Source organism: Mus musculus, chromosome 17 (genome assembly GCF_000001635.26).
Source record: "Mus musculus strain C57BL/6J chromosome 17, GRCm38.p6 C57BL/6J".
NCBI classification, from domain to species: domain Eukaryota; kingdom Metazoa; phylum Chordata; class Mammalia; order Rodentia; family Muridae; genus Mus; species Mus musculus.
In genome coordinates this window covers 27,013,308-27,037,057 of record NC_000083.6, presented here as the reverse complement: position 1 = coordinate 27,037,057, position 23,750 = coordinate 27,013,308, and the positions used below count along the sequence as shown (strand labels likewise).

Sequence of the window (23,750 nt, the reverse complement as noted above, 5' to 3'; positions counted from 1 at the left end):
CACACACACGATTTAAAGTAAATCTTAAAAAAAGAAAAAAGGTGGCTGAACAAGCCAGGGGAGAGAAACCAGTAAGCTTTGCCCTCCATGACCGTCTTGCCCTCCACGGCCACTGCTTCTGTTCTTGGCTTGAGTTCTGGTCCTGACTTCTCTCCACCATGAACTGACTGTAAGCTGTAAGATGAAATAAACCCTTTCCTCTCCAACTTGCTCTTGGCCGGAGCTTTATCACAGCGACAGAAAGGCAAACTAGAACGTACACCAGCTTCAGGGAACCCTTCCTCGCCTGTCCCCATCCCACCCCCAGCAGCCCTCACTGGTGCCCACAGCTCAGGGCCCCTTTCCTGGCTTTGTCCCTGAGCTGCCTGGGCAGGAGCTTCCTGCCCCGGAGAATTCCCGGATCCTCCAAGCCAGGACACAGTGTAGCCTGGGAACTCTGGGAGAGAGGGCAGTTGGGAGCTCTCCTCCTTGCTGGCAGACAGCACCTCCAAGTTAGCCTAAATCCCCTTCCTTCCTTCCTTCCTTCCTTCCTTCCTTTCCTTCCTTCCCTGCCCTGGAGCCCATTGGAGGCCCCCACACTAGCTGATCCGTGAGCACAAATTGGAGGCTGGAGACCCTAATGATCCGGCTCATTCCAGGAGTGAGGGAGGGAATGGTACGGGGACAGACAGCCCAGGAGGTGAATGCCAAACTAAGCTTTTATTAATAACGTCATCTGCAGGAGTCTGACGGGTAGGGACAGTGCCAGGCAGGCCAACCGCACACACACAGGATGCTACTCATCCCAAAACCCAGGGCCCCAGGGACTCCTTGCATGTGTCCCAAGAAGAGGCACACGCCAGACTGGGGTCCCAGGAGTGTGGGCACGGTGGGCTCCTGCCGGCACGGGCCTCAATCTGGAGGGGGCCAGTTTCCCATCTCGTCCATCTCCTCCAGGAGCAGGTGCTGCGAGCAGACATGGGTCAAAGAAGATAGTCCCTGCTCTGCCTTCTGGAACCTTCCCATCTACTCTCCCCCTTCACTCCTTCTGTACCCCATGCCATCACCTTTTCCAGACCTTCCCCACCACCCCAGAGCTGACCCAGGTTTGCTGACACTGAGCCGACTACCCCCCCCATGACGTAGGAACGCTTCTCCTTAGACTTCTGGGTTCCTTGGAAGCTGGAGGCCCTGGCTGTTCCTCTCTTCCCTTTTGCCTCTGCTCTTCTGCAGACTTTCTTCTAGCCGAATGGCCCTTCGACTGCCTTAATGAGCATTCATTCCCCCAGGGCCCTGGCATTCCCCAAAAGCTGAGGAGCCTGTTCTGTCCCCCTTAGCCCGTGGTCCTAAGGGCTGAGGAGGAGGAAGTGGTGGGGAGACGTGGGACTCTGAAACACTTGCTACCGGAGAGGCCAGGGGTGGGGTGCGCTGGGGTGGGGTGGGGTGGGGCAAACGCGTTATCCAGAAACTCCCAGTCTCTTAGTGCTGTCAGTGCTAGACCACGACTGACCGTGAGCCCAGGATGTCAAGGATGGGCAGGCTCACGAGGTCCTGGAGGAGGACGGGCCCTGGGGCTGGAGCCCCTCAGTATGACAGGAAAATTAAATTCCCACACGGGTTTAGTGGCTAGGGATGTGGGGGTATCCTGGGGCATGGGCGGGCATGTGGGCAGGTTTAGTGCAGCCTCAGCCCAGCAGGTGTGAATTCCTGGTGGAGTCACACCGGTGTACTCCACTGGAGTCCTGCTGCCCTGCCAAGACCCAAGTGAAGATGACGCAGCAGGAAGGCCTGGCTAAACTCTGGTTGTGAACCCAGGCCTCTTCCCTTCTGCGAACCACGGACCATCAGGGCAGAGAGAAGTGACGGAATGGACAGAAGTGGCCTCGGAACTGGCGTGGACGATATGTGGGGTCACCCCCAGAGCCTGTGTGCGTCTGTATGTCTGCAAGCTTTGGTGCAAATAAGGCAAAACAGAAGAAGAGCCACATTCTTCAAGGGCTCGCCCAGCCTGACAAACCTCCCTAGCTGTAATTCCAGCGCTGAGGAGGGTAGAGACAGGAGGGACAGAAGCCCAAGGCCAGCCTGGGCTACATATTGAGGCTAGCCTGAGCTACAAACAAAAACAAAACAAAACAGGGGCAATACTGTTTCGTGTGTGTCTGTGTGGGACATACCTGGCCGTCCACCATGCCAGCCTCCTCCAGTGTGATGTCTGGCTGGGTCAGCAGCTCCCGGCCCTCGGGGTTGCCCACCTTCCAGAGGCGAGCCTCTCGTTGCACTGACAGAATCTTCTTCAGCTCCGACTCCACAAAACCTTCAAGGCAAAGAGATGGGCTGTGGGCCGTGGGGACAGGGGGGGTCTCTGCTCCTCTTCCTGGCCTATCGCCTCTGGCACCCACAGACCATCAGAGCCACCAGGTTTCCTGTAGTGCTGATGACAACCAACTCCTCTGCAGGCAGCACCAGGGGAGGCTGGTGGTTGGAAAAACTGGGACATAATGGGGGGGGGCACGACTTTCGGTTCGAGAGGTTGAGGTTTGAGAGGTTGAGGCAGGAGGATCATGACTAGTTCAGGACTAGCCAGACAACTTAGTGAGTATGCTTAAAACAATAAAAAATAGATCCCTCAAACCCTAAACTCCGTGAGGTTCTCAAACAAGTTATCTGGGCAGGAGGAGGGTCGCAGAACCCTGACTACAGAAGCTCAGGCAGTTCCCTAAGCTTGGGATCAGAGTCTAAAGAAGAGGACAGCGTGGGACCCTGGTGCCATCTCCACTAAGCTGTGTCTCCATGCTGAATAGGAGGGCTCTGGCACCCGGGAATCTGCATTGCCGGTCAGCTAGCTGGTGTGTGGGTAAATGAGGCCCCACAGTAAACATGACTGAGCGTTCAGGAGAGATGGAGTGTTTGTTTGTTTGTTTGTTTGTTTTTGAGACAGGGTTTCTCTGTGTAGCCCTGGCTGTCCTGGAACTCACTCTGTAGACCAGGCTGGCCTCGAACTCAGAAATCCGCCTGCCTCTGCCTCCCCAGTGCTGGGATTAAAGGTGTGCGCCACCACTGCCCAGCGAGATGGAGTTTTCAATCCCAGCGTTTCCAGAGTGTGGGGCAGGCAGAGCCCAGGAAGTCCCTGGCATACGCCAACCACTCCTAGACTCTGCGATCTGGGTCAGGTGTGCAAAGCCTTCAGGTGCCTGATGCCAGCCAGCTGCAGCCTCTCACACTTCATTTTTCCTAGGCAGGACATGTCAGGGAAGGTATGCCACAGACCGTCTGAGATGGAGTCCCAGCTCTGTCATTAGTGGCTATGTTATCTGGGCAAGTTACCCAACCTCTCTGTGCTTCAGTTCCCATGCTGTCGGTGGAGTTATTAATGGCAGCCACTTCAGAAGTGTCCATTCACGTTTTTAAAAGAATAGCCCCCAGCCACGGCCGTATAAACATAAACAGTATTTTGGGGGATAATTTTGCTACTATTGTTTTTACTGTTTTTCTTTTTTTCTAATGAGTGTATCTGTGCACGTCTGCCTAAGGAAGCCAGAAGAGGTTGCCGGATCATCTGAAGCTGGAGTTACAGGCAGTGGGGAGAAACCCAGCATGGGTGCTGAGAACTGAAGGTTAAGAGAGGTCTCTGCTGTTGCTCCGTTAAGAGCAACAGCAGAGCCCTGCGTGGTGGTGCACGCCTTTAATCCCAGCACTCAGGAGGCAGAGCAGGCGGATTTCTGAATTCAAAGCCAGCCTGGTCTACAAAGTGAGTTCCAGGACAGCCAGGGCTACACAGAGAAACCCTGTCTCAGGGGAGGGGTGGGGGGGGGAGCAACAGCAGAGACCTCTCCACCTCTCCAGGCCTAAGGAGCCTGCTATTGTCTGGTGCTAAGCAAAAGACAGCCTTGAAGGACACCTTCTCTTCAAGCAGCCAGAAGCCTTGGTTCTCTGCTTGGAGCTGGGTGGGGCCGGGGTGAGGGGTCCCAGACAGTTGAGATCAACAGTCCAGCCGGTCTAAAGCCAGTCATCGTGTGTGTTCTGCTGCCACCTGGTGGTCAATGCTTGCATTTCTTCCCTAAGCCACGGGTCAAAGCCGGGCTTCCAGTGGGTCGATACACCACTTACCCACTGTATCTGTAGACCTAAACTTCTTTTGCAGCGGCGACTGGTAGGTGGAGGCACGCGGGGCACACCACTTGGGACAGCTCTCGTCGCTAGAGGCGCGAGGGGCACACCACTTGGGACAGCTCTCATCCACCGCTTCTTCTCTCTCCCCTTTCTCCTCGTGGGGCAAGCCATCCTTGAGAGCCAACTGAGGCGCAGCTGGTCTCTGAGCCTGTGCGGGGGTGGGGGGTGGGGTGGTCAGGACTCTTGGTCTGTGTCCCCTCCTCCCAAAACCAGAAAGAAAGGAAGACAGGAGGGGACCTGACCCCACTGACCTTGGCCATGGCTGACTTCTGGAGCTGCTTGTACAAGCCAAGGAGATAGTTCCACGGGGTGGACCCCACCTTGCAAGAGGACGGCTTGAGGTCTCCTGTGAAGGTAGTGACATCTGAGGTTGACAGAAAGTTGATGGGCGGCCGGTCTCGGAGGGAGGGGGAGGGGAGAGGCACATAGCTCAGCACGGGTATGTGAACAGGAGTTCTCACTCTCCACCACTCAAGTCCAGGGAAGCCAGCTCAGGTCTCAAGCTTGGCAGTAGTGTTCTTTACCTAAAGACCGATGGTGTGTCCCCTGGTCTCATTACTTTCTGTGATTTTGTTGTTGCTGTTCTGTGTTCTTGAGATACCTCACTGAAGGCTGGCCTTGAACTCCTGACCTTCCTCCTCTGCCCCCTGGGATCCCAGATGTGGGCTGCTATGCTTAGCTTTGTTATGGCCATTACTTTCTTTCTTTTAAAAGTAACTTCTTTTTTTTTTAAGATTTATTTATTTATTTATTTATTTATGTATTTATTTATTTATTATATGTAAGTACACTGTAGCTGTCTTCAGACACACCAGAAGAGGGCATCAGATCTCATTATGGGTGGTTGTGAGCCACCATGTGGTTGCTGGGATTTGAACTTCAGACCTTCGGAAGAGCACTCGGGTGCTCTTACCCACTGAGCCATCTCACCAGCCCCTAAAAGTAACTTCTGTTCTTCTGATGTAACTGTCCTCTCCAAGGCTTACTGCCTCCATTGGCTAACATAGGCTTAGTCCTCTGTACAGTCTAATCTAGGCCTAGGATGTTTTCAGCCTCTGAGACTTGCTCACCCTTTCTAGTCCTTTCTGAGCTCTGGCTGGCCAGTCAACTCAGCTGTTCTGGCTCAAACTCCTCTCCAAGATGACTGATCCAATCTGGCTTCTCTCTCAGCCTCTGACTTCTTTCTTCCTGGGCTCAAAATATGGCCATCTGTTCTAATCTTCCGGTTCCTTCTCATTCTCTGGTCTGTCTGTCTGTCTGTCTGTCTGTCTTCACTTCAGTCTGGCTTGTTCTCTCTTCAACCTGTCTCTGCACAACTCTCCCAGTTAAAAATGCCTCCTTCTCTCTCTCCACTGCCCCTCAAGTAGCTTCCCTTTCTTCTCTCTTCTCTGAGTTGGGCAGATCCCATTCTGTCAAATCTTTCTCTGATTCATCACTTTGTCTGCCACTCAATGAGACATCACTTTCAAACATGGCTGCTTCCTTCTACAAACTCACTTTACCTTCACTGTTTGGGAGTAAAGGCCTGTGCTGAGGATATGTCTGTATTGCACTCAGAGGGAGTAAAGGTATGTACTAAGGTGTTGTCTGTATCCCAGCCAGAGGGATTAAAGATGTGTGCTACAACTGAGTCACACCACAACCAGAACCAGGTTTTTTTAAAGCTCAGTAAATAAAACAATCTTGGGGTTCATGGTGTGATCAAATATCCTGCAGCACAGCACCTTGAAGAAGCTGGGCTAGGCTTGAACTCAGTTCTCTTGGGCCCCTTTAAGTGCTGGGATTAGAATGAGTCGCAGCACGGTGCCTACTGTGTACCAGGCCCTACTGTGTGCTCAGCCTTCATCTAGCCCTTGATACCTCACTGATCTTTAGATGCCTCAGAGGCCCTTGTTGCCCATGTCCATTTTATGGGTGAGGAGAGTAGGCAGAGATACCCAGCAATGCTCCTCTGTCACATGACACGGCGTGGAGCAAGTGGGGTTCCAACCTCAGATTCTGCCTCATGCCCTGCTGGGCTCCTGCCCCACCCCCACCCCCAGAAGTCTTAGAGGAGAGGCATCCATTTCTGCTCCCCTCCCCTCTGCCCCTCCCACCTGCATCCTTACCAAACTCAATTGGGCAGTGTTCATCCTCTTCCTCCTTGATGAAGGCCCCAGGGGTGAGCGCCAGTGGTCCCGGAACCCACTGTAAGCATCCTTGTTCTGTCTCCAGGGCCTGGCCAAAATGCTCCCTAAACCCAAAGCCACAGTCAGGTGGGGTCAGGGGACACCCACAAATGTGGCCTGACTCTACCTTGAGTCTCTCCACGGACCTGCTCTGTTCCCTGGGATAGCTAACAGAGGGGTTTCCCTACCACCTCTGGGGGACATAGGATGTGGGGAGCTAGGCACCTTCCAGACAGGGAACTGCTGCTAAGACCAGTGGGAGAGAAAGCCAGGCAGGAAAGTAGGGGTACAGGCTGGAGCAGAGCCTACTTCAGCGTACTTCTGTCCAGACTCTAGTGCACCCTTCCTAGCCTCTAGGATATTTTCTTTGGTTGTTCTTTGTTTTTTCAAGACAAGATACCCCTCGGTGTGGCCCTAGCTGTAGACCAGGCTGGCCTCAAATGCAGAGATCTGCCTGCCTCTGCCTCCTGAGTGCTGGGATGAAAGATGTGTGCCACCAATGTGTTTTGTTGTGCTGGGGACTAAACCCAGGCCTGGACCGTGCTAGGCAGGCGGTACTCCACTCTGAAGCCACACCTCAGTTCCCAGCCACTCCTCACACAGCCCTGTTTGCTGACCCTCCCTCCCTTGGGACCCTTAACTGTCCCTCATGGCTTTCACTATTCAGGACCCCTTACCCCAGCCCATTACAGCTGTGGGCTTCTAGTCATGGCCCTCATGCCTGCATCCTCCTTCTGTTCTAGCTAGATCAGGCTACCCCACCAGCCCTAGCACCAGCAGCACCAGCCCCTCACCTGTCTGAGGCCCCGGAGACCTCCCCTACTGGCTCCTCCTCCTCTCCTTTCTTCTCAGGTAGCTGCTCCAGAACCTCCCAGGTTCCTCTGAGAGGAACTGATGTTACCTCAACACCCTGGGCCCTTAGCTTCGGGACATCCTTGGAGGTGAGGGTCTGGGACCCTGAGTCCCCAGTGCCCAGCTCAAAGGCATCATGCCTCGGGTTGGAGGGAGCTGCAGAGAGAACCCTGGGCGGGGGCTCCCTCTTCCCATTAGAGGAAGCTGCAGAGTGGACCTTGGCCCGGGGCTCCTTCCTCCCACGACCTCCCTGGTGGCCCATCATTGGGGAGACAACATCTTGCTCCCATGAGGAGCTGGGCTGGCTCCTGGTCAGGGGCTTGTTAGTGCTCTTAGAACCGCCCTTACTCCCCACCAGGTTTCGGAGAAAGCGCAGCATGGAGGAGCAGCCTAAGATCCGTGACCGAGGGGTCCGCGCCGGGGCTGCCATCCTGAGTGGGACCCCGACTCAGGGAGAAGCCATGGCAGCCAGCCCAGGACCAACTGCTAGCAGAAACCTCCAGTTGGAAACTTCCAGAAGTTCTAGAAGGCAAAGAGGAGGTGGGGGTGGGGGGAGGCTATAACTGGAGGCTGGTGGGGGGGGGTCTACTGGAAGGAAAGCGGGTAGAGGGGTAGAGGGAGCTAGCCAGGGTCCAGCTCAGCAGGTCTCAGAGGAAGGCTGGAGATTGAGGGATGGTGAGACATAACACAACAGCACCCACAGGCTGTGGAAGCCTGGCTGAAGGCAGATAGGGCGGCCGGGGGGGGGGGGGAGGAGGGTGCACACGCTGAGAACAGGACATCATATGCTCCTGTCTATCCATAAACTCCTGTTTACTCTGGGTTTGAGATCAGTCCCTGCAGCTGCCAGGCTGCAGGGATCTAGGACAGCACAAATTCTGAGCTGCCCCTCCTCCTCCTCTTCTTCCTCCCCTTCCCCCTCCTCCTCCTCTCTTTTAGGGTGTTAGTAGCACAGGCTGGCCTCTATTTCATGATCCTCCTGCTTCAGCCTCTTGAACGCTGGGACTGCAGGTCAGCTCATCCTGGTTTTTGTTGTTGTCTGTGGTTTGCTTTTCACTAGAGGGAGAAGATGGAAGAGGAGGCCCGGGAATCAGAGACAGGAAAGGCAGAAAACAGAACGCTTTTCCCCTTGGCTGGGACAGGGCAGGCAGGGGAGGCTGTAGCTGCTTCCAAGCCCGGCCGAGGACCTTCCCCTAAGCAGCAGCCTCCCTGAGCGCCTGCATCCGGCGGCCACCGAGAACTTCCTCTAGAGGGAGCTGGTCATTGCCGGGAGCTGGGACCTCCTCTATGGTCACAAAGTCGCGAGGTTTCCTGGGCCAAGAGGCAACCCGAGGCGGCATCCAGCACCATGAATCCACTGATACCAGTTCCTGCCAGTCAGGCCTGAAACCTTGGCCCCTGGAAGCAGCCAGCAAGCCCTTCGGGGTCTTCGTCTTTGCACGGCTGAGCCATCCCACATCTGGAGCAGAGTCATTCAGGTACACGGGCAGCCAGTGCCAAATCCCACCGTCCTAATCCTGGGCAATTCTGGCCCAGGGTGGGGCAGAAACCTCCATCGGCAACCCGGTGAGGAGGGAGGCCTTGATGTGGCTTCCCTGGGAGGTTCTGAAAGGGAAGCTGCAGGCATGGTTCACACAGGGCCTCTGGCTATACATCAGAAGCGCCCCTTCCTGCCCGGTTCTGGTGGCCCTGGACTTTTATGTGGAAGGAGGGGAGGGTCAAGGTCATGAACAGAGACAGAAATTATACGGTTGATACTCCCTGCTGTACCAGGACACGGACAGTCCTCCCCCAGAATGATTCTAGGTACAGCCTAGTGGTCGGTTGTGAGGAACATGCATCCTGGGCCCAGCCAGTGGACATAATGGGAAGTCAAGGCGACTTGGATGGGGGCCAGGTGGGCCAGGGCAGCACTGGCTGTGGAGGGCTTTTCTGAGACTCTTCCTGCTCTCTAACAGTAAGCCTCCAGGGTGGTGTTATTATTACTATTATTATTTTGAGAGAGAGAGATGTGGATGAAGTCAGCGTCCCCTGGCCCTGCTGGCCTGGGATTACAAGGTACCAGGAAGAGCACCCTATCCCGGAAGGAGCCGTTGGGTAGACTATGCCCAGCAGAGGGTTGTCTTGATGAGGCCTGGCTCTCAGGGATGGCAAGAGGAGGGTCTGTCTGCTCACCCTGTCTCCATCAATGAAGAGGGAGGTGAAGGGGAGCCGGCCCTCCCCCACCCCTTTTCAAAGAGTGCTTCCTGCAGTGATGGAGGTGGCCCACATAGGGGTGGGAACTCTTGAAAGGGTGCAAACTGAAAGTGAAAGGTCTTGCCTCAGGAACTAACCGAACTCTGAGACAGGTCAAAGAGGAAAACGGGCTTGGGTGTGGCTATAACACCAGCCAGCCAATGGCTGAGTCAGGAGGATCAGGGATACAAGACTTTCCTCAGGCTGCCTAGAGGGAACCTGTCTGAAATGAACAAATAGACAGGTAGGTAGGTAGATAAATAAACCAATAACCAAAGAAGACAGCACCAAAGAGTATGGTGTGATTTGGCACACTGTGTGCTGTAGCAGTGAGGTACACTGGGGAGACTGTGAGAGACCCCAGCTCACTTCCAAGCAGTGGTTGGAAGGAGAGGTGCCCTGGGGACAAACTGTGAAATAAGCCCTGAGACTTTGTCTCAAAAATAAAAAATTCTGGGCCAGTGAGATAGCTCAGCAAATGAAGGGGCTTGCAGCCAAGTGTAACAACCCAGGTTCTATCTCTGGAACCCACATGGTGGAAGGAGAGAACCCATTCCCGAGAACTGACCAACTACCCCTAACCTTCACACACGTTCACACACACACACAAAACCAACCATATGAGGTCCTCTGGCCAGCAGAGCCAGGGGACGCTGACTCCACCCAGATCTCTCTCTCTCTTAATAATAATAATAGGAATATCAATAATAATACCACCCTGGAGGCTTACTGTTGGAGAGCAGGTAGAGTAGTACATATGTAGTGTGTGTGTGTTTAATATATATGTTAAAAACAAAACAATCATTCTGCCAGACAAATGTCTTTCTCTGGCCACGTGGCCCAGGTAACCATTTCTTTCTGCTCCTATTTTTCCAATCTGTAAAGCAGGCACAGGCACTGGCCATACCTGTGTTATGAGTATTTTCTTTTGTTCCTTCTTTCCTTTTTTTCTTTTTTTGAGACTATATCTCACTACCTAGCCTTGGCTGGCCTGGGACTCCATATGTAGACCAAACTGCCAGGATTCTCCCAAACACTAGAATCAAACCATGTCCCATCACACCCAGCACGAACGGGAATTTTCAACACACAACACACAGCAAAGTTCTCCTAAGTGGCCAGAGTCCATGGTAGAGTTTGCTGCCCAGAGGCCCTGTTGGAAAACATTCATGTCCCACCTGGGAGGTGCCAGGCTGAGGAAGGGACCGGCAGCCTCAGAAACCCCAGGAAGAAGGACAACACACACACACGCACACGCACACGCACACGCACACGCACACGCACACACACACACACACACACATACCAGTCTCTGAAAGCAGCTTCATGCTGTCCGGGAGTGACTGGAAAGAGCTGTGTCTATGTCGCAGCCTTCTCAAGACCTTGACCTCGCCTGGTCTCTGCCTAGCTGCCTCAATGGTCCTTGTGTTTCCCCTGAAGGGGTGCAACCAGGTGCTGAATTCAAATTGCTCCCAGGAGATACCACCAGGCCCTCAAGGTGGCAGAACTTTAGTCCCAGAGGATTGCAAGGTCTTCCTGTCAGTTGAGGAAGTGGGGTGCCCTGCTCTGTGGTAACCAGGGCAACACTCTGGGGTTAGTCTCCATTTTTCCTCCTTGAGACAGGGTCTCACTGTATAGCCTTGGCTATCCTCTCTGGAAGACCAGGTTGGCTTGCCTGCCTCTGCCTCTTAAGTACTGGGATTAAGGTCACACATCACTACCCGCGCCTCACCTCTGCTTTCTCTCACCTGTCTCTGCAGGTGACAAGTGACGGTGGTCTCCACCAAGACCTGAAAAATGGCATCTGGACAAGGACCAGGTCCCCCGAAGGTGGGCTGCGATGAGTCCCCGTCCCCTTCTGGTAAGAGCCTCCTGCCCCTCAGAACCTCATTAAGTACAAGACTTAGAAGTACACTGGACTGGTGTGCGCACATGCGCATGGTGTGTGTGCGCATGCATGCGCATGGTGTGTGTGCGCATGCATGCGCGTGTGTGTGTGTGTGTGTGTGTGTGTGTGTGTATGTGTCACAGGGGCAGGCAGAGGGAGGGAGGGAGGGAGGGAGGGAGGGTTAGAAGAACCCCGCCTGGCTGCCGCAGTGGAAGAAAGGAGGAAGTGACCTGGCTTCTTACAGTCAGGTCTGTGGACAGGGAATGGCATTATCATGAACTCTGGAGAGGAAGTGAAATGGCTGACCTTTCTCTTCTCTGAAGTGGTTGGGCGTGGAGATCAGGCTGGTCCCTGGACTTGGGGTTCACATCCCAGGTCTGTGTGAGCCGGGTGTGGTAGCTCATGTCTGCAATCCCAGGTCGGTCAGTCCTACAGAACGAATTCCAGGTCAGCCTGGGCTTGAGTGAGGCAGACTAAGACCCTGCCTCAGAACAAAACCACCAATCCCTACAGTGCTTGTGGGCGCACACCTTTATTCCCAACGCCAGGGAGGTGTGGGAGGAGGATCTCTATGAATTTGAGGCCAGCCTGGTCAAGGCTAGCCCATCAAGTTCCAGGCTGGCCAGGGCTACGTAGAAGAACCTTGTCTCAAAACAGTGAAAAACAAGCTATTCTCCTTTGACTTTTGAGGCAAAGACTCCCCAATTTCAACTTGGTTCCTCCCATTTCCTATACTCCAAGGCCTCGGGTCCACATCCCACCCAGACAGCTCAGGAGCCCTGCAGTGAGAATTCTGGTTTCTTACAAAATCCAGTTATAGCTGGGCAGTGGTGGCGCACGTCTTTAATCCCAGCACTGGGAGGCAGAGGCAGGCGGATTTCTGAGTTCAAGTCCAGCCTGGTCTACAGAGTGAGTTCCAGGACAGCCAGGGCTACATAGAGAAACCCTGTCTCAAAAAACCAAAAACAAACAAACAAACAAAAAACCCAAAAAGACAAAAAACAAAAACCCAGTTACGTGGGTCGGAGAGATGGCTCAGTGTTTAAGGGCACTGGCTGCTCTCAGAGGTCCTGAGTTCAGTTCCTAGCAACCACATGGTGGCTCACAACTCTCTGTAATGGGATCCAATGCCCTCTTCTATCGTGAAGGCATATGCGCAAACAGAGTACTCATATATATGAACATAAATCTTGAAATTCATTTTTTTAAAGTTATGTTATGTGAATATGTTTTCATTTGAATCCCAGGTGTAGGATAAGGGGCTGCTTCACTCCGTCCCTAGCTGCTAACTAGGATTGTCTTGTGCTCTGGGGAGATGTGATTTTTGCCAGCTGCAGATAGTTTAGTTCTGGGGACTCTGGAGAGGTTATAAATTCGAGAGTTCTGCAAGAGAGTCTGTGGCGGCGGCGGCAGCTGCCCCCCTTGTTACTGCATTTGCTACTGTTGGACTGCTGGATATTCAAACAAGGAAGATTGGACCTGCCCCAAGAAACCCACTGACCCTAATCAGTTTGAAGTAACCTATAGAAGGCTACATCCCTTTCCACCCTAATTCCTTTCAACCCTCCAACATTAGGTAGGAGAGAAAGAAAGTTAGACAAGAAAGGGGGCATAGACCTCTTTCAGTCAACAAAATACACTACTTCCTGCTGGTCAGGGTGGTTGGGTTCCTTGGGGAAAGGCCAATCTTTGTCGTCAGGATATCCAGCAGTCCAGGGGTAGCAAACGCAATGAACCAGCAGCAGCTGCCACAGGCCCTCTTGGGGCTCTCCAGAGTCCCCAAAATTCATCTATCTTCAGCTGGCACAAGTCATGCCCCACTAGAGCAGGAAACTTCATGGTCAGCTGCTGTGGACAGTCTGAAGAAGCCGCCCATCCCACGCCTGGATTAAAACACAAGCATCCATAGAGCCCAACTCGGGGGTTAAAGAAACCAGAACTCCCACCACAGAGCCCAGTTCTGGGCTGTCATTCTGCAACAGGCTCTTCCGAAGAGCAGAACCGAGAGCGGGCAGAGATGACAAGGGGACTTGTTTGATTAGGATCCTGGCCGGGCCCGAGCTGTCCAGCGAAGGCCATCTACATGCTGGGGTGGCCAAGAACCTGGCAGCTGCTTGGTCACAAGGCACAAACCCCAGAAGTCCCAGTCTGGTGTCAAAGCCCTGAAGGGTTCCTGGACAGCCCTGGGTCTCTGCACAGCAGAAGGCTGGGGCAGCTGGGTGCTGATAACAAGGAAAGCAGCAACAGCGAGATGCAGTACTTACCCACAGGCAGTGGGGTGGATGGGCATGGGGGAGGGCAGGCAGTGGGGGAGGGCAGGAAGTGAGTGTAGACAGGTATGTTTGGGGAGGGCAGGCAGTGACTGTGGACAGGCAGTAGGGCAGTGACTGTGGACAGGCAGTAGGGGAGGGCAAGCATTGGGGGAGGGCAGTAAGTGTGGGCAAGTGGGTGGGGGAGGGCAGGCAGTGAGGGAGGGGAGGCAGTGGGGGAGGGCAGGCAGCGGGGGAGGGCAGGCAGTGGGGGAGGGCAGGCAGCGGCACTGCAACTGGAAGGTGCGCTCACTGTGAGGAAGGCCCTCCCTTCTTCAGTCTTTCTGGCAAACACAGTAGGACCTGCCCAGAGGTGACTCTTACCAAGCTGACAACCAAGACAACAAACAATTCCTCCCAGTTGTCCAGGCCGCATGACCCCTGTATACATGGCTTAGCCCCCCACCCCCACCCCCGTGCCTCAGTTTCCCCATCTGTAGGCTGGAGCTCCCTCATGTGCCAGGACTAACTCTCATGCGGGCTGAATGCTCACATGGGGGTGAGAGTGGGGGTGGGGATGCGTCCAAGGAGGGTGCTTGGGACAGCTTGCCTTTGCTGACCCCCAGTTCTGATCTGCAGAACAGCAGGTTGCCCAGGACACAGAGGAGGTCTTTCGAAGCTACGTTTTTTACCTCCACCAGCAGGAACAGGAGACCCAGGGGGCGGCCGCCCCTGCCAACCCCGAGATGGACAACTTGCCCCTGGAACCCAACAGGTAAGCTCCAGCCTTGGGGTACAAGTCCTGGGAGCCCTATCAGACCTTCAGACAGGGCTAGGTGGAAAGTCTGCCCCCACCCCATGGAGGCGCCCCTCTGCCCTGAGCCCGGTTCCCAGTGCAGAATTCCAGCTCTCTGACTGATGCTCATCCCTACAGCATCTTGGGTCAGGTGGGTCGGCAGCTTGCTCTCATCGGAGATGATATTAACCGGCGCTACGACACAGAGTTCCAGAATTTACTAGAACAGCTTCAGCCCACAGCCGGGAATGCCTACGAACTCTTCACCAAGATCGCCTCCAGGTACCAGCCCATCCTCCACCCCGCAGACGCATGACGCAGACTCAGACGCTCCATAGGATGGGCTCCCCAGCTGAGGAATGGTGTCAGGGTGAACATACCAACTTCCGCCAGCCCAATTGCAACTGGATGGCTTCTAAGAGGCCACCTGATACCGCATCCCAGCCTGCCATAGGCTACCACTGTGAAACCTAGGGAACAGGGAAAGGACCGGAAGTCAGTGTCCCTGCTTTGACGCCACATCCAAGTTGGCTTGAGTTCTGTTGTCTGATCTTTATCTTCTGTGTCTGGGTGTTTAGCGTGCATGTATATGTGCGCACCAACCTGCGTGCCTAGTGCCCAATGGGGCCAGAAGGCTGGAGCTAGAGTTTACAGACCGTCATGAGCCACCATGTGGGTGCTGAGAATTGAAACCAGGTCTTCTGAAAGAGCAGCCAGTATTGCTAACCGCTGAGCCAGCTCTCCAGCCCCATTAAGTCTCATGTAGCCCTGGCTGGCCTTGAACTCTTATCATCCAGCTTCGGCCTTGCAAGTGCTAGGATCAATCATGTGCCACCGAGCAATGTCCTTTCCTTACACCAGGGAGTCAGCGTCAGGGTAGATCTCAAGGTGGTAGTTGATGTAGAAGCAGGCGGCAAGTTTAAGTACAGAGGTGGCACATCCTGTCCCTGTCCTCAGGCCCCACTCCGTCCCCTGTGATTTGGGGATCTGTCGTAATCTCTTCTGTCCTTTTCTCTCTGCTGTCCCTCGGGCTGCCAGGCCAGCAGCAACATGCACAGGTAATCTCCCTGTCACCTCATCTGGTCGCTCTTCCCTCTCAGCTCCCCCCACCCTTCCTTCTCCCCCCCCCCCTCGCCATGCAGCCAGCTCATCACATCACCCCTCCCTCACTAGGCTGTCTCCTTTCCTAGAAAGCCAGGCTCTTCCTGACGGGCAGCCAGGCCAAGGCAGACTTTCTGACCTGTCCTGGCAGCTTAGCCGTGTAGCTTCCCATCTGGTGGTGGAGGGGTGGAGGTCGGGTAGAGGAAGAAGGAAAGGACCGGGTCTCCCAAGGCAGGCTCTCCGTGACTTATGAAAAAACTCTTTGCCCACAGCCTATTTAAGAGTGGCATCAGCTGGGGCCGCGTGGTGGCTCTCCTGGGCTTTGGCTACCGTCTGGCCCTGTACGTCTACCAGCGTGGTTTGACCGGCTTCCTGGGCCAGGTGACCTGCTTTTTGGCTGATATCATACTGCATCATTACATCGCCAGATGGATCGCACAGAGAGGCGGTTGGGTGAGTGCCTGGGCTTGGGATGTCCCACCCCCCACCCCCCATCACACCCCCTACCCCCACCCCCCACCCCCCTGCTGCAGGGGCTGCCCGGCCAGGCCACTATAACCCACCCTGTTTTTTTTTCCTGACAGGTGGCAGCCCTGAATTTTCGTAGAGACCCCATCCTGACCGTAATGGTGATTTTTGGTGTGGTTCTGTTGGGCCAATTCGTGGTACACAGATTCTTCAGATCATGACTCCCGGGGAGCCCCACTGGGGCCCCAGCCACGTGCCTGGCTGGACTAAACCTCTCTCCCTACCCCACCCCCTACCCCCCACCCCAACAGTCCTCTCCTTCCTCCCCAGGGCAAAGACGCTTTAGCAAACAGGCACCCCTGATTTGGAGAGCCACCGCCCAGGGGTCATCAATACCCCAACATTGCATGGTGCTACTGAACCCCATCCTGTCTCAGAGGCACTGACTGACGCACTGGGGGGGGTGGGTGGGGGATGGAGAGGCTGGGCCACTAATTCCCAGAAAACTAGGTTTGTTTTTATACTACCCTTTAGATACAATCCACCCTTTTTCTCCACTGTGCCCAAAGTCAGAACATGGAGGGCTTGGGGACTGGTGGTTCGAACCTGTGTTCCCAACACTCCTGCTACTTTGGAAGGTCAGCCCTTGAGAAGAGACCTGAGCACAATCCTTGCCCTCCCTACATTGGCTCCCAAGACCAACTGTAGGAGACTGCATGACCTACTTCACCCCCACCTCATCGTCCATTTCCCCAACCCTACCCCCCACACCCCCTCCCCTCCTATCTCCTACCCCAATCCATCCATTTTTGCCTTGGCGGCTGGACTCTCAGGGATTCTGAGCCCAGAGTGAGGGCAGAGGTGAGAGTTCAGACCACAGCTGTCTGAACACATCCATCAGGCTCTCCAATCCTGTGTCCTTCCTGACCCGTGCTCCCAACCTAGTGGGTAGGGGAAGACGCCACTTTCTCCCCAGGGCTCTCAGGTGAGCCTGCCTGCTGGGGCGGAGGCCTTCCTGACAGACGGACGGACAGAGCCTCAGACTCAGCCACTATGACAGGGGAGGGGGTGGGCACTCTTTGGAGGTGTCCACACTAGAGAACTACTCCAGCAGAAGCAACTGTGGACCTGGGTGCAGTTCCTCCCCGGAACCTATGATTACTTGAACCCCACCTTCACTCCTTGTCTGCCTAGGTCCTCCTCGGGTTGGGTGGGGTGGGTGTTTTTCTCTGTCTTGCACAACATAGGGGTGAGAAGTTTTGATTAAGCCAAATGTATCGGGGAAGAGGGGGAGGCAGAGGGTGCTCTGTGTCTGGAAATAAACTGTGCAATGCCCCCAACACCTCGCCTGGCATCTTTACACTCCACTGACTGTCCTATGTTAGACTGCAGGAAGCTGGACACACTGCTGTAATCCCAGCTCCGCGCTACATAGGTTCTCATGCCGAGATCGCAAGATCCTGAAGTATGAAGCTGCAGTTGGGGCTGGAGAGACGGCTCAGCAGTTAAGAGCACTGACTGCTCTTAAATCTTTGGGCTGGAGTGAGCGGGGCCAAAGTGAGAAGTTAAAAAAAAATAGAAAAAAAAGATCCTGGGTTATGAATCTGCAGATGGTTGGAAAACCAGGACAAATCCCAACCAATCCTTTGTAATGACCCCGGCTCTTCACCCCTTACATCAGTTATTTATTTATTTATTTAGGTTTTTTGAGACAGGGTTTCTCTGTATAGCCCTGGCTGTCCTGGAGCTCACTTTGTAGACCAGGCTGGCCTCGAACTCAGAAATCTGCCTATCTCTGCCTCCCGAGTGCTGGGATTAAAGGTGTGCACTACTACGCCTGCCTTATTTATTTATTTAATGTAAGTACACTAGCTGTCTTCAGACACACCAGAAGAGGGCATCAGATCTCATTATAAATGGTTGTGAGCCACCATGTGGTTGCTGGAATTTGAACTAGGGACCTCAGGAAGAGCAGTCAGTGCTCTTAACTGCTGAGCCATCTCTCCAGTCCCATGTAATTCCTTTTTTTTTTTTTTCTGTGCACGTATGGTAGGGCTACACGTGCCACTGTGTGTGTGTGTGTGTGTGTGTGTGTGTGTGTGTGTGTGTAGTCAGATGGCACTGAGTGGAAATCAGTAAATCAGTTCTCTCCTACCATTTGGGACCTGGAAAGCAAACTCGTTGCCAGGCCCGCTAAACATCTCATGGCTCTCTTATTTCTTTGTAGTCCAGGCAGCTTCTGACCGCAAGGAAAGTCAGGGATCCCTTGGCTGGGGAGCTGAATGGGAAAGTGCACCACTCCAGGGACCCCAAAGGCTACCTCTCTACAGGAGCCACAGCCCACGCCGGCCCTTAAGGCCCCTTTTCACACTCTGCCTGGGACATAATGTTCCAGATCCAGATTCCCTATGTCCCTACAGACACACACACACACACACACACACACACACACACACACACACACGCTGGGCTTTTTTGATCCTAGGAGTTTTGATGTTGCATGGGAGCCCCTACAGAGAGGCAGCCGGGGGTGGGGGTGGGGGTGGATAAAAATAACAAGCTGGGGGCGTTAAAACGTTCCGAAATTCACAAAGATTCCTTTTTCTCTTTAGCCCTGGGCACCCCGGTTTGTGTTTCTGACACCCTCCCCAGCCCATCACAAGACCTGCCGGTCCAAGGGGCCTGGTGAAGCTGCACTTCCACTGGGCTGGGTTGGCTCTGACCTCTCCCTGCCTTCTGTGTGCCCACAGGTACTGGGGGCTGGAAAAATGTTTGGAACCGCCATGCTGAGCTCAAAGCTAACACTTAAGGCGCCGTGTACTATGGTGTATACTGAGAACTTTTTGATACTGGAATGATATGTGATGGGTGGGTGCGTTAGACTCCCACCTCCTAGAAAGGCAAGTGCCTTTTTAGAGTCACGTGGTTAACAAAAGCATCGAGCTAGAACTTTCCATAAGGTTACTAGCTCGAGGTTTTACCTGGAGGCAGGACGAGAGGGTCGCCGGGCTCGTGAGCACATGCCCGCCACGGATTTAGGTGAACAACGTCGAGGCAACTCTCTGGTCTTCCCCGTTGAGACCACAGTCTGAAGGTGAGTGGGCTGCCCGAGTTCAAGGTGGCCGGTGAGGCTTCACACGCATGCGCGCATGCGTGCCCCTTTGTGGGCGGAGCCAGGGAGCTAAGTTGTTCTAGCCATTCTCGAATTTGGAAACCAAAGGTTAGGAGTCAGTCATCTCCATCTGCAAAGAAGGTGAGCCCCAGGTTTGGAGCTTTGACTTCTCTGGCCCCCTCCACACCTAACAAGATGAGGTTACCCCAAACCTGGCCCCCAGTTACTTTCTGGAGCTGCCCAAACCAGAGGGCGATTGAAGTTAGGAGAGGCAGCGTAAGAAAGAAGCTGAGAGGCTGAGAGGCTGCTGGGCGCAGATGGACCCTGCAGGTGCCGCGGTTAAATCTAGAGCACACACTCCTACGCTTCAACATTTGTGGGTCTCCTGAAATTGTACCTTCTTTACACCAAATACATCTGGATTTCATAGCGAGTTTGAGGTCAGCCTAAGCTACGCTGAGAGCCCCGTCTCAAAAAAAAGGGGGGGGGGCACATTTTAGGTCATTGGGTATCTATCCCAACAGTTTAATTGGAAAATGCCCTCCCTTCCCCCAAATTACTCAGAGTCCTCTACATCCACCCACTACTGTATATACTTAAAATGTAGAGGATTCCAGCCCAAGGACTGAAAAGGTAAAGAACTAGATACTAATGCAAGTGCTTGGTGGGTGTGAGTCCCTGTTTCAAAAAGGCCGTAGCTGCAGAGATGACCCAGCAGTTATGAGCAGTGACTGCTCTGGCAGAGATCTGAGTTCAGTTCCCAGCGCCCACAACAGGCAGCTTATAGCAGTCTCTAGTTCCAACTCGACTGGATCCGATGCCCTCTCTCTGGATTCCAAGGACATCTGCTTTGTGTGCACATACCAGACCACCAAGCACGCATGTATACGTAATTAAAAAATAAAATTAGGGCCGGTAAAGACGCCCGCTGGAGAGCACAATGCCCTGAGACCCACCCCTGGGAACCACAGGATTCTCCATAATTGCCCTCTGACCTCCACACGTGCAGCTCACACCACGTATACATAAACTAAACAGCGAATGATAGAGTTCTTTGAAAATGTTTCAGTGCCTAAAACTTTTTCTCATTTGACTTGTAAATGTGTCCCGTGAGGGATGTGTGCTTGGAAAATAAAATCAAGTATGTTAAATTTGTAAACAGAGTTTAAATATTTACAAGAACCTAATTAGCTAAGTTTGTAAATGATGTGGGTGATGTTCAAGCAAATTCGTATGTCGGCCCACAGGCTAACTGAACACCAATCAAAGGACAAGTTATACCTCTTTCATTACACAAATGGTATATGTTAGTATACAAAATGTATGAGAATTCTAAATAGGACATCAGCATATGCAAGTTAAACTTAAGAATTTATGAAAGTATGACTTTAAATTTATAATTTATATATATATATATCAGGAGAGAGAGAGAACAGGGTACAATGTGGCCTTGAACTTGCTGTGTCAAAAATGATCTTGAATTCTTTATCTTCTTGCCTCTACCTCTAAGTACTGGGAATTGAGACTTTAGACAGGTCCAGCCTTGGAAACAGATTTTTTTTGTTTACATTTTTATTTGTTTGTTTATTTTGGAGACAGGATCTTAGATTAAAGGCATGGCCCACCAGGCTCTGCCAAGATTTTTTTCTCAATGTTGGGGAATTCCACACAGGGTCTCATGAATACTAGAAAAATGTTTTACTGTTGTCTGGCGGTGGTGACCCAAAACTTTCATCCCAGCACTCAAGATGCAGAGGCAGGCAGATCTCTGAGTTGGAGTCCTGGTTTATTGTGATAGTTCCAATAGAGGCAAGGCTACACAAAGAAACCCTGACTCAAAAGACCAAAACCAACAAAATAAAAACCAAAAGAAAAAAAAAATTAAGACCATCATTCAACTGTGTAGGCTATATCCGCAGCTGTTTCACTGTTGGTGACGGTGATGGTGCTCACTTTTGAGACAGGGCCTCACTGTGTGGACTGTATAATGATGTACACTAGCCTGGCCTTGAACTCATAGAGATCTGTGTGTTCCTGCCGGCTGGGACTGAGTGCTGGGATTAAAGGCATGTGCCATCACACCCGACTATGGTCTGATTTTTTTTTAATTAAGCACATATGAGTGTGTGTGTGTGTGTGTGTGTGTGTGTGTGTTGGTGTAGAAGAGGGCATCAGATCTCCTGGAACTGGCTCTAAACTGCCCAACATGGGTACTGGGAACCTAACTGAAGTTCTTTCCAAGATTAGCAAATGCCTTTAACCTCTGAACCATCTGTCCAGCCCTGAGAAACTGTCCTTTTAACATGTCACACCAGCCGGGCAATGGAGGTGCACGCCTTTGATCCCAACACTTGGGAGGCAGAGGCAGGCGGATTTCTGAGTTCGAGGCCAGCCTGGTCTACAAGAGTGAGTTCCAGGACAGCCAGGGCTACACAGAGAAACCCTGTCTCAGAAAACCAAGCTAACAAAAATGTCACATCAACAGCTACTTACATAACTTCGATAATTTTAAAGTTGTATTCTTCAAAGGATCAAATAAAAAGTTGTTATATGTATCACTTACAGGGGAGACATACATGCAATCAAGACATGTGGAAGTCAAAGGACACCTTTCTTTCCATTACTCGGTATCAGAGTATGGTGTGCAGTTTCTACAGCTGGTGCCTCTATCCACTGAGCATGTCAGCCCTCAACAGGATTCTTTTTTTTTTTTTTTTTCTTTTTTGGTTTTTCGAGTTAGGGTTTCTCTGTATAGCCCTGGCTGTCCTGGAACTCACTTTGTAGACCAGGCTGGCCTCGAACACAGAAATCCACTTGCCTCTGCCTCCTGAGTGCTGGGATTAAAGGCATGCGCCACCACTGCCTAGCTTTAACAGGATTCTTAATCTTTTTCTCTTTGTTTTTGATACAGGGTCTCTATGTAGACCAGGCTGACCTTGAACTCATAGAAATCCACCTGCCTCTGCCTCTTAGTGCAGGGGTTAAAGTAATCCTGTTTGCCTGTTTATGAGATTCTCTTTATCTGTCACTGTTTAGGTGGCTTTCCCTTCCCATGTCCTCATTTTTCCTTCCTCTCCTGCCTCAGTTTCTTCCTTTGCCATTGGAATGGAACTAATAGTGTTAATAGTGGTGACTTTCTATTAGGACAAAGCTAGACTGGTCGTCGTCGTCGTCGTCGTCATCATCATCGTTGTCATCATTGTCATCGTTGTCAAACACAACAGGGCTTTATGCTACTCAATCCGGCTGTGAACTGATTACATAGTCAAAGCTGGTGTGGCACTCCTGGTCCTGCCTCTAGTCTCTCACCCAGGAATAGATATGCGGGGTGGCACAAGGGACCCCAAAAGCTGGGACACCAAACCCAGCCTACTAATTTATTTTTGGTTAAGACATGGTTTCACACTGTAATCCAAACTATTCCGGAAAGTCATGGCAGTCCTTCTGCCTCAGTTTTCCAAACACTGAGGTGACAGGTGTAAGCCAGCACACCTCCCTATAGATTTTCTGAAGTGCTGGCTCCCATGTTAATTAACATCGACCGTGTAACACAGTGACCTGGGGAACTTACCCTGAAGTCTGTCCCTTTATCCCTGCATTTCCTCTGAGAGCCATAACACACATGGTTCCAGAGTGTTAGAGTCATGGCGAGGGAACGCCATGGCAGTACATCTGGCAGCACACCTGGCAGCAGGTGTGGGATTGCGGCAGCAGCTGAGTGCTCACACCTTATCCATAAACAGGAGGCTGAGAGGGGGCTAACTGAGAATGCTGTGGGCTTTGAAAGTTCAAAAGCCCAGGTCAGTGAGGAGGCCACCCTGCTAATCCTTCCCAACAATTCCACTAGCTAAGGGCCAAGCCCATGGCGGGGGGGGGGGGGGCGGCAGGACATCTTCATTCAAGCCTCCACAGCTCTCCTCCCCCTCATCAGTCCCTGGCAAGAGCCCTCCATCCACCTCTGGCTACTCTGGATCCTTCCCATGAGAGAGCTGCATAGTATAGCCCACTTTACATGAGTGGCAGGTCAGGTCGCACCAGGGTCTCACCTCAGTCCCAGAACTCTCAGTACAGAGCTGGCCAGGGTACATCTATAAATCCTCATTTGTGATCTCAGCTTTGGAGAGTGAGGCAGGAAGATCAGGAGCTCAAGGCCAGCCTTGGTGACAAAGTACATCCCAAAGAAAAGGAAGAGGAGGAGGAGGAGGACAAAGAGGAGGATGCTCAGTGACACAGTAAGGCCCGGGAAGAGGGCAAAGGCCTGTGCATTCCCGGTGCCCACCAGGAGCAGGAGAGATGGCTGACAGCACTTGACCCTGCAGAGCACCTAAGTTGGGTTCCCAACTACCTGTAACTACAGCTCCAGGGGATCTAACACACTTCTGGCCTGCTCAGGCATGGTCACACACCTGCAGATACCCACAGATATAAATACATCTTTAAAAAGAAAGAAAGCTGGACATGGTGGTGCATGACTTTAATCCCAACACTCAGAAGCCAAATGCAGGCAAATCTCTGAGTTCAAGGCCAGGCTGGTCTACATATACATAGTGAGCCCTAGGCCAGCCAAGCCAACACCACATAGTGAGACCCTGTCTCATAAACAGAAAGGATGAAAGGAAGGGAAGAAGGGAGGGAGGGAGGGAGGGAGGGAGGAAGGAAGGAAGGAAGGAAGGAAGGAAGGAAGGAAGGAAGGAAGGAAGGAAGGATGCTAGCCTGTTATTTGAGAGACTGA

General features: G+C 52.7%; 2 protein-coding genes across 4 annotated transcripts; one reads left to right on the top strand and one right to left on the bottom strand.

Moving 5' to 3' along the window:
- Window positions 1-679: 679 nt before the first annotated feature.
- Window positions 680-19,023, bottom strand: Ggnbp1 (gametogenetin binding protein 1). Of its 2 annotated transcripts, NM_001251881.1 has the most exons (7): window positions 18,888-19,023; window positions 11,599-11,721; window positions 6,258-6,382; window positions 4,401-4,495; window positions 4,087-4,297; window positions 2,154-2,293; window positions 681-945 (listed from the first exon to the last, which is right to left on the bottom strand). In NM_001251881.1, the coding sequence occupies exons 1-7, from the start codon at window positions 18,926-18,928 to the stop codon at window positions 892-894; spliced, it is 789 nt and encodes a 262-aa protein (NP_001238810.1). In that variant the 5' UTR covers window positions 18,929-19,023; the 3' UTR covers window positions 681-891. The 2 variants fall into 2 exon arrangements, with proteins under 2 accessions (NP_081820.2, NP_001238810.1); NM_027544.2 differs by lacking the exons at window positions 11,599-11,721; window positions 18,888-19,023 and adding an exon at window positions 7,112-7,799 and having other exon boundaries at window positions 680-945.
- Window positions 8,431-17,246, top strand: Bak1 (BCL2-antagonist/killer 1). Of its 2 annotated transcripts, NR_149749.1 has the most exons (7): window positions 8,431-8,647; window positions 11,165-11,265; window positions 14,181-14,316; window positions 14,476-14,619; window positions 15,376-15,395; window positions 15,711-15,891; window positions 16,023-17,246. NR_149749.1 is itself a non-coding variant. In NM_007523.3 (6 exons), exons 2-6 carry the CDS (start codon window positions 11,202-11,204, stop codon window positions 16,125-16,127), a joined length of 630 nt encoding a protein of 209 aa, NP_031549.2. In that variant the 5' UTR covers window positions 8,431-8,647; window positions 11,165-11,201; the 3' UTR covers window positions 16,128-17,246. The 2 variants fall into 2 exon arrangements, 1 of the variants encoding a protein (NP_031549.2); NM_007523.3 differs by lacking the exon at window positions 15,376-15,395.
- Window positions 19,024-23,750: the final 4,727 nt, after the last annotated feature.

Bases quoted from the DNA above. Each gene is read 5' to 3' on its own strand.
- Ggnbp1 (NM_027544.2), bottom strand. From the start codon at position 7,599: ATGGCAGCCCCGGCGCGGACCCCTCGGTCACGGATCTTAGGCTGCTCC. The intron at 6,383-7,111 runs GTGAGGGGCTGG...CTTTGGGTTTAG, and splicing joins GTCTCCGGGGCCTCAGACAG to GGAGCATTTTGGCCAGGCCC. The intron at 4,298-4,400 runs GTCAGTGGGGTC...ACCCCCGCACAG, and splicing joins AGAAGTCAGCCATGGCCAAG to GCTCAGAGACCAGCTGCGCC.
- Bak1 (NM_007523.3), top strand. From the start codon at position 11,202: ATGGCATCTGGACAAGGACCAGGTCCCCCGAAGGTGGGCTGCGATGAG. The intron at 11,266-14,180 runs GTAAGAGCCTCC...TCTGATCTGCAG, and splicing joins TGAGTCCCCGTCCCCTTCTG to AACAGCAGGTTGCCCAGGAC. The intron at 15,892-16,022 runs GTGAGTGCCTGG...TTTTCCTGACAG, and splicing joins TCGCACAGAGAGGCGGTTGG to GTGGCAGCCCTGAATTTTCG.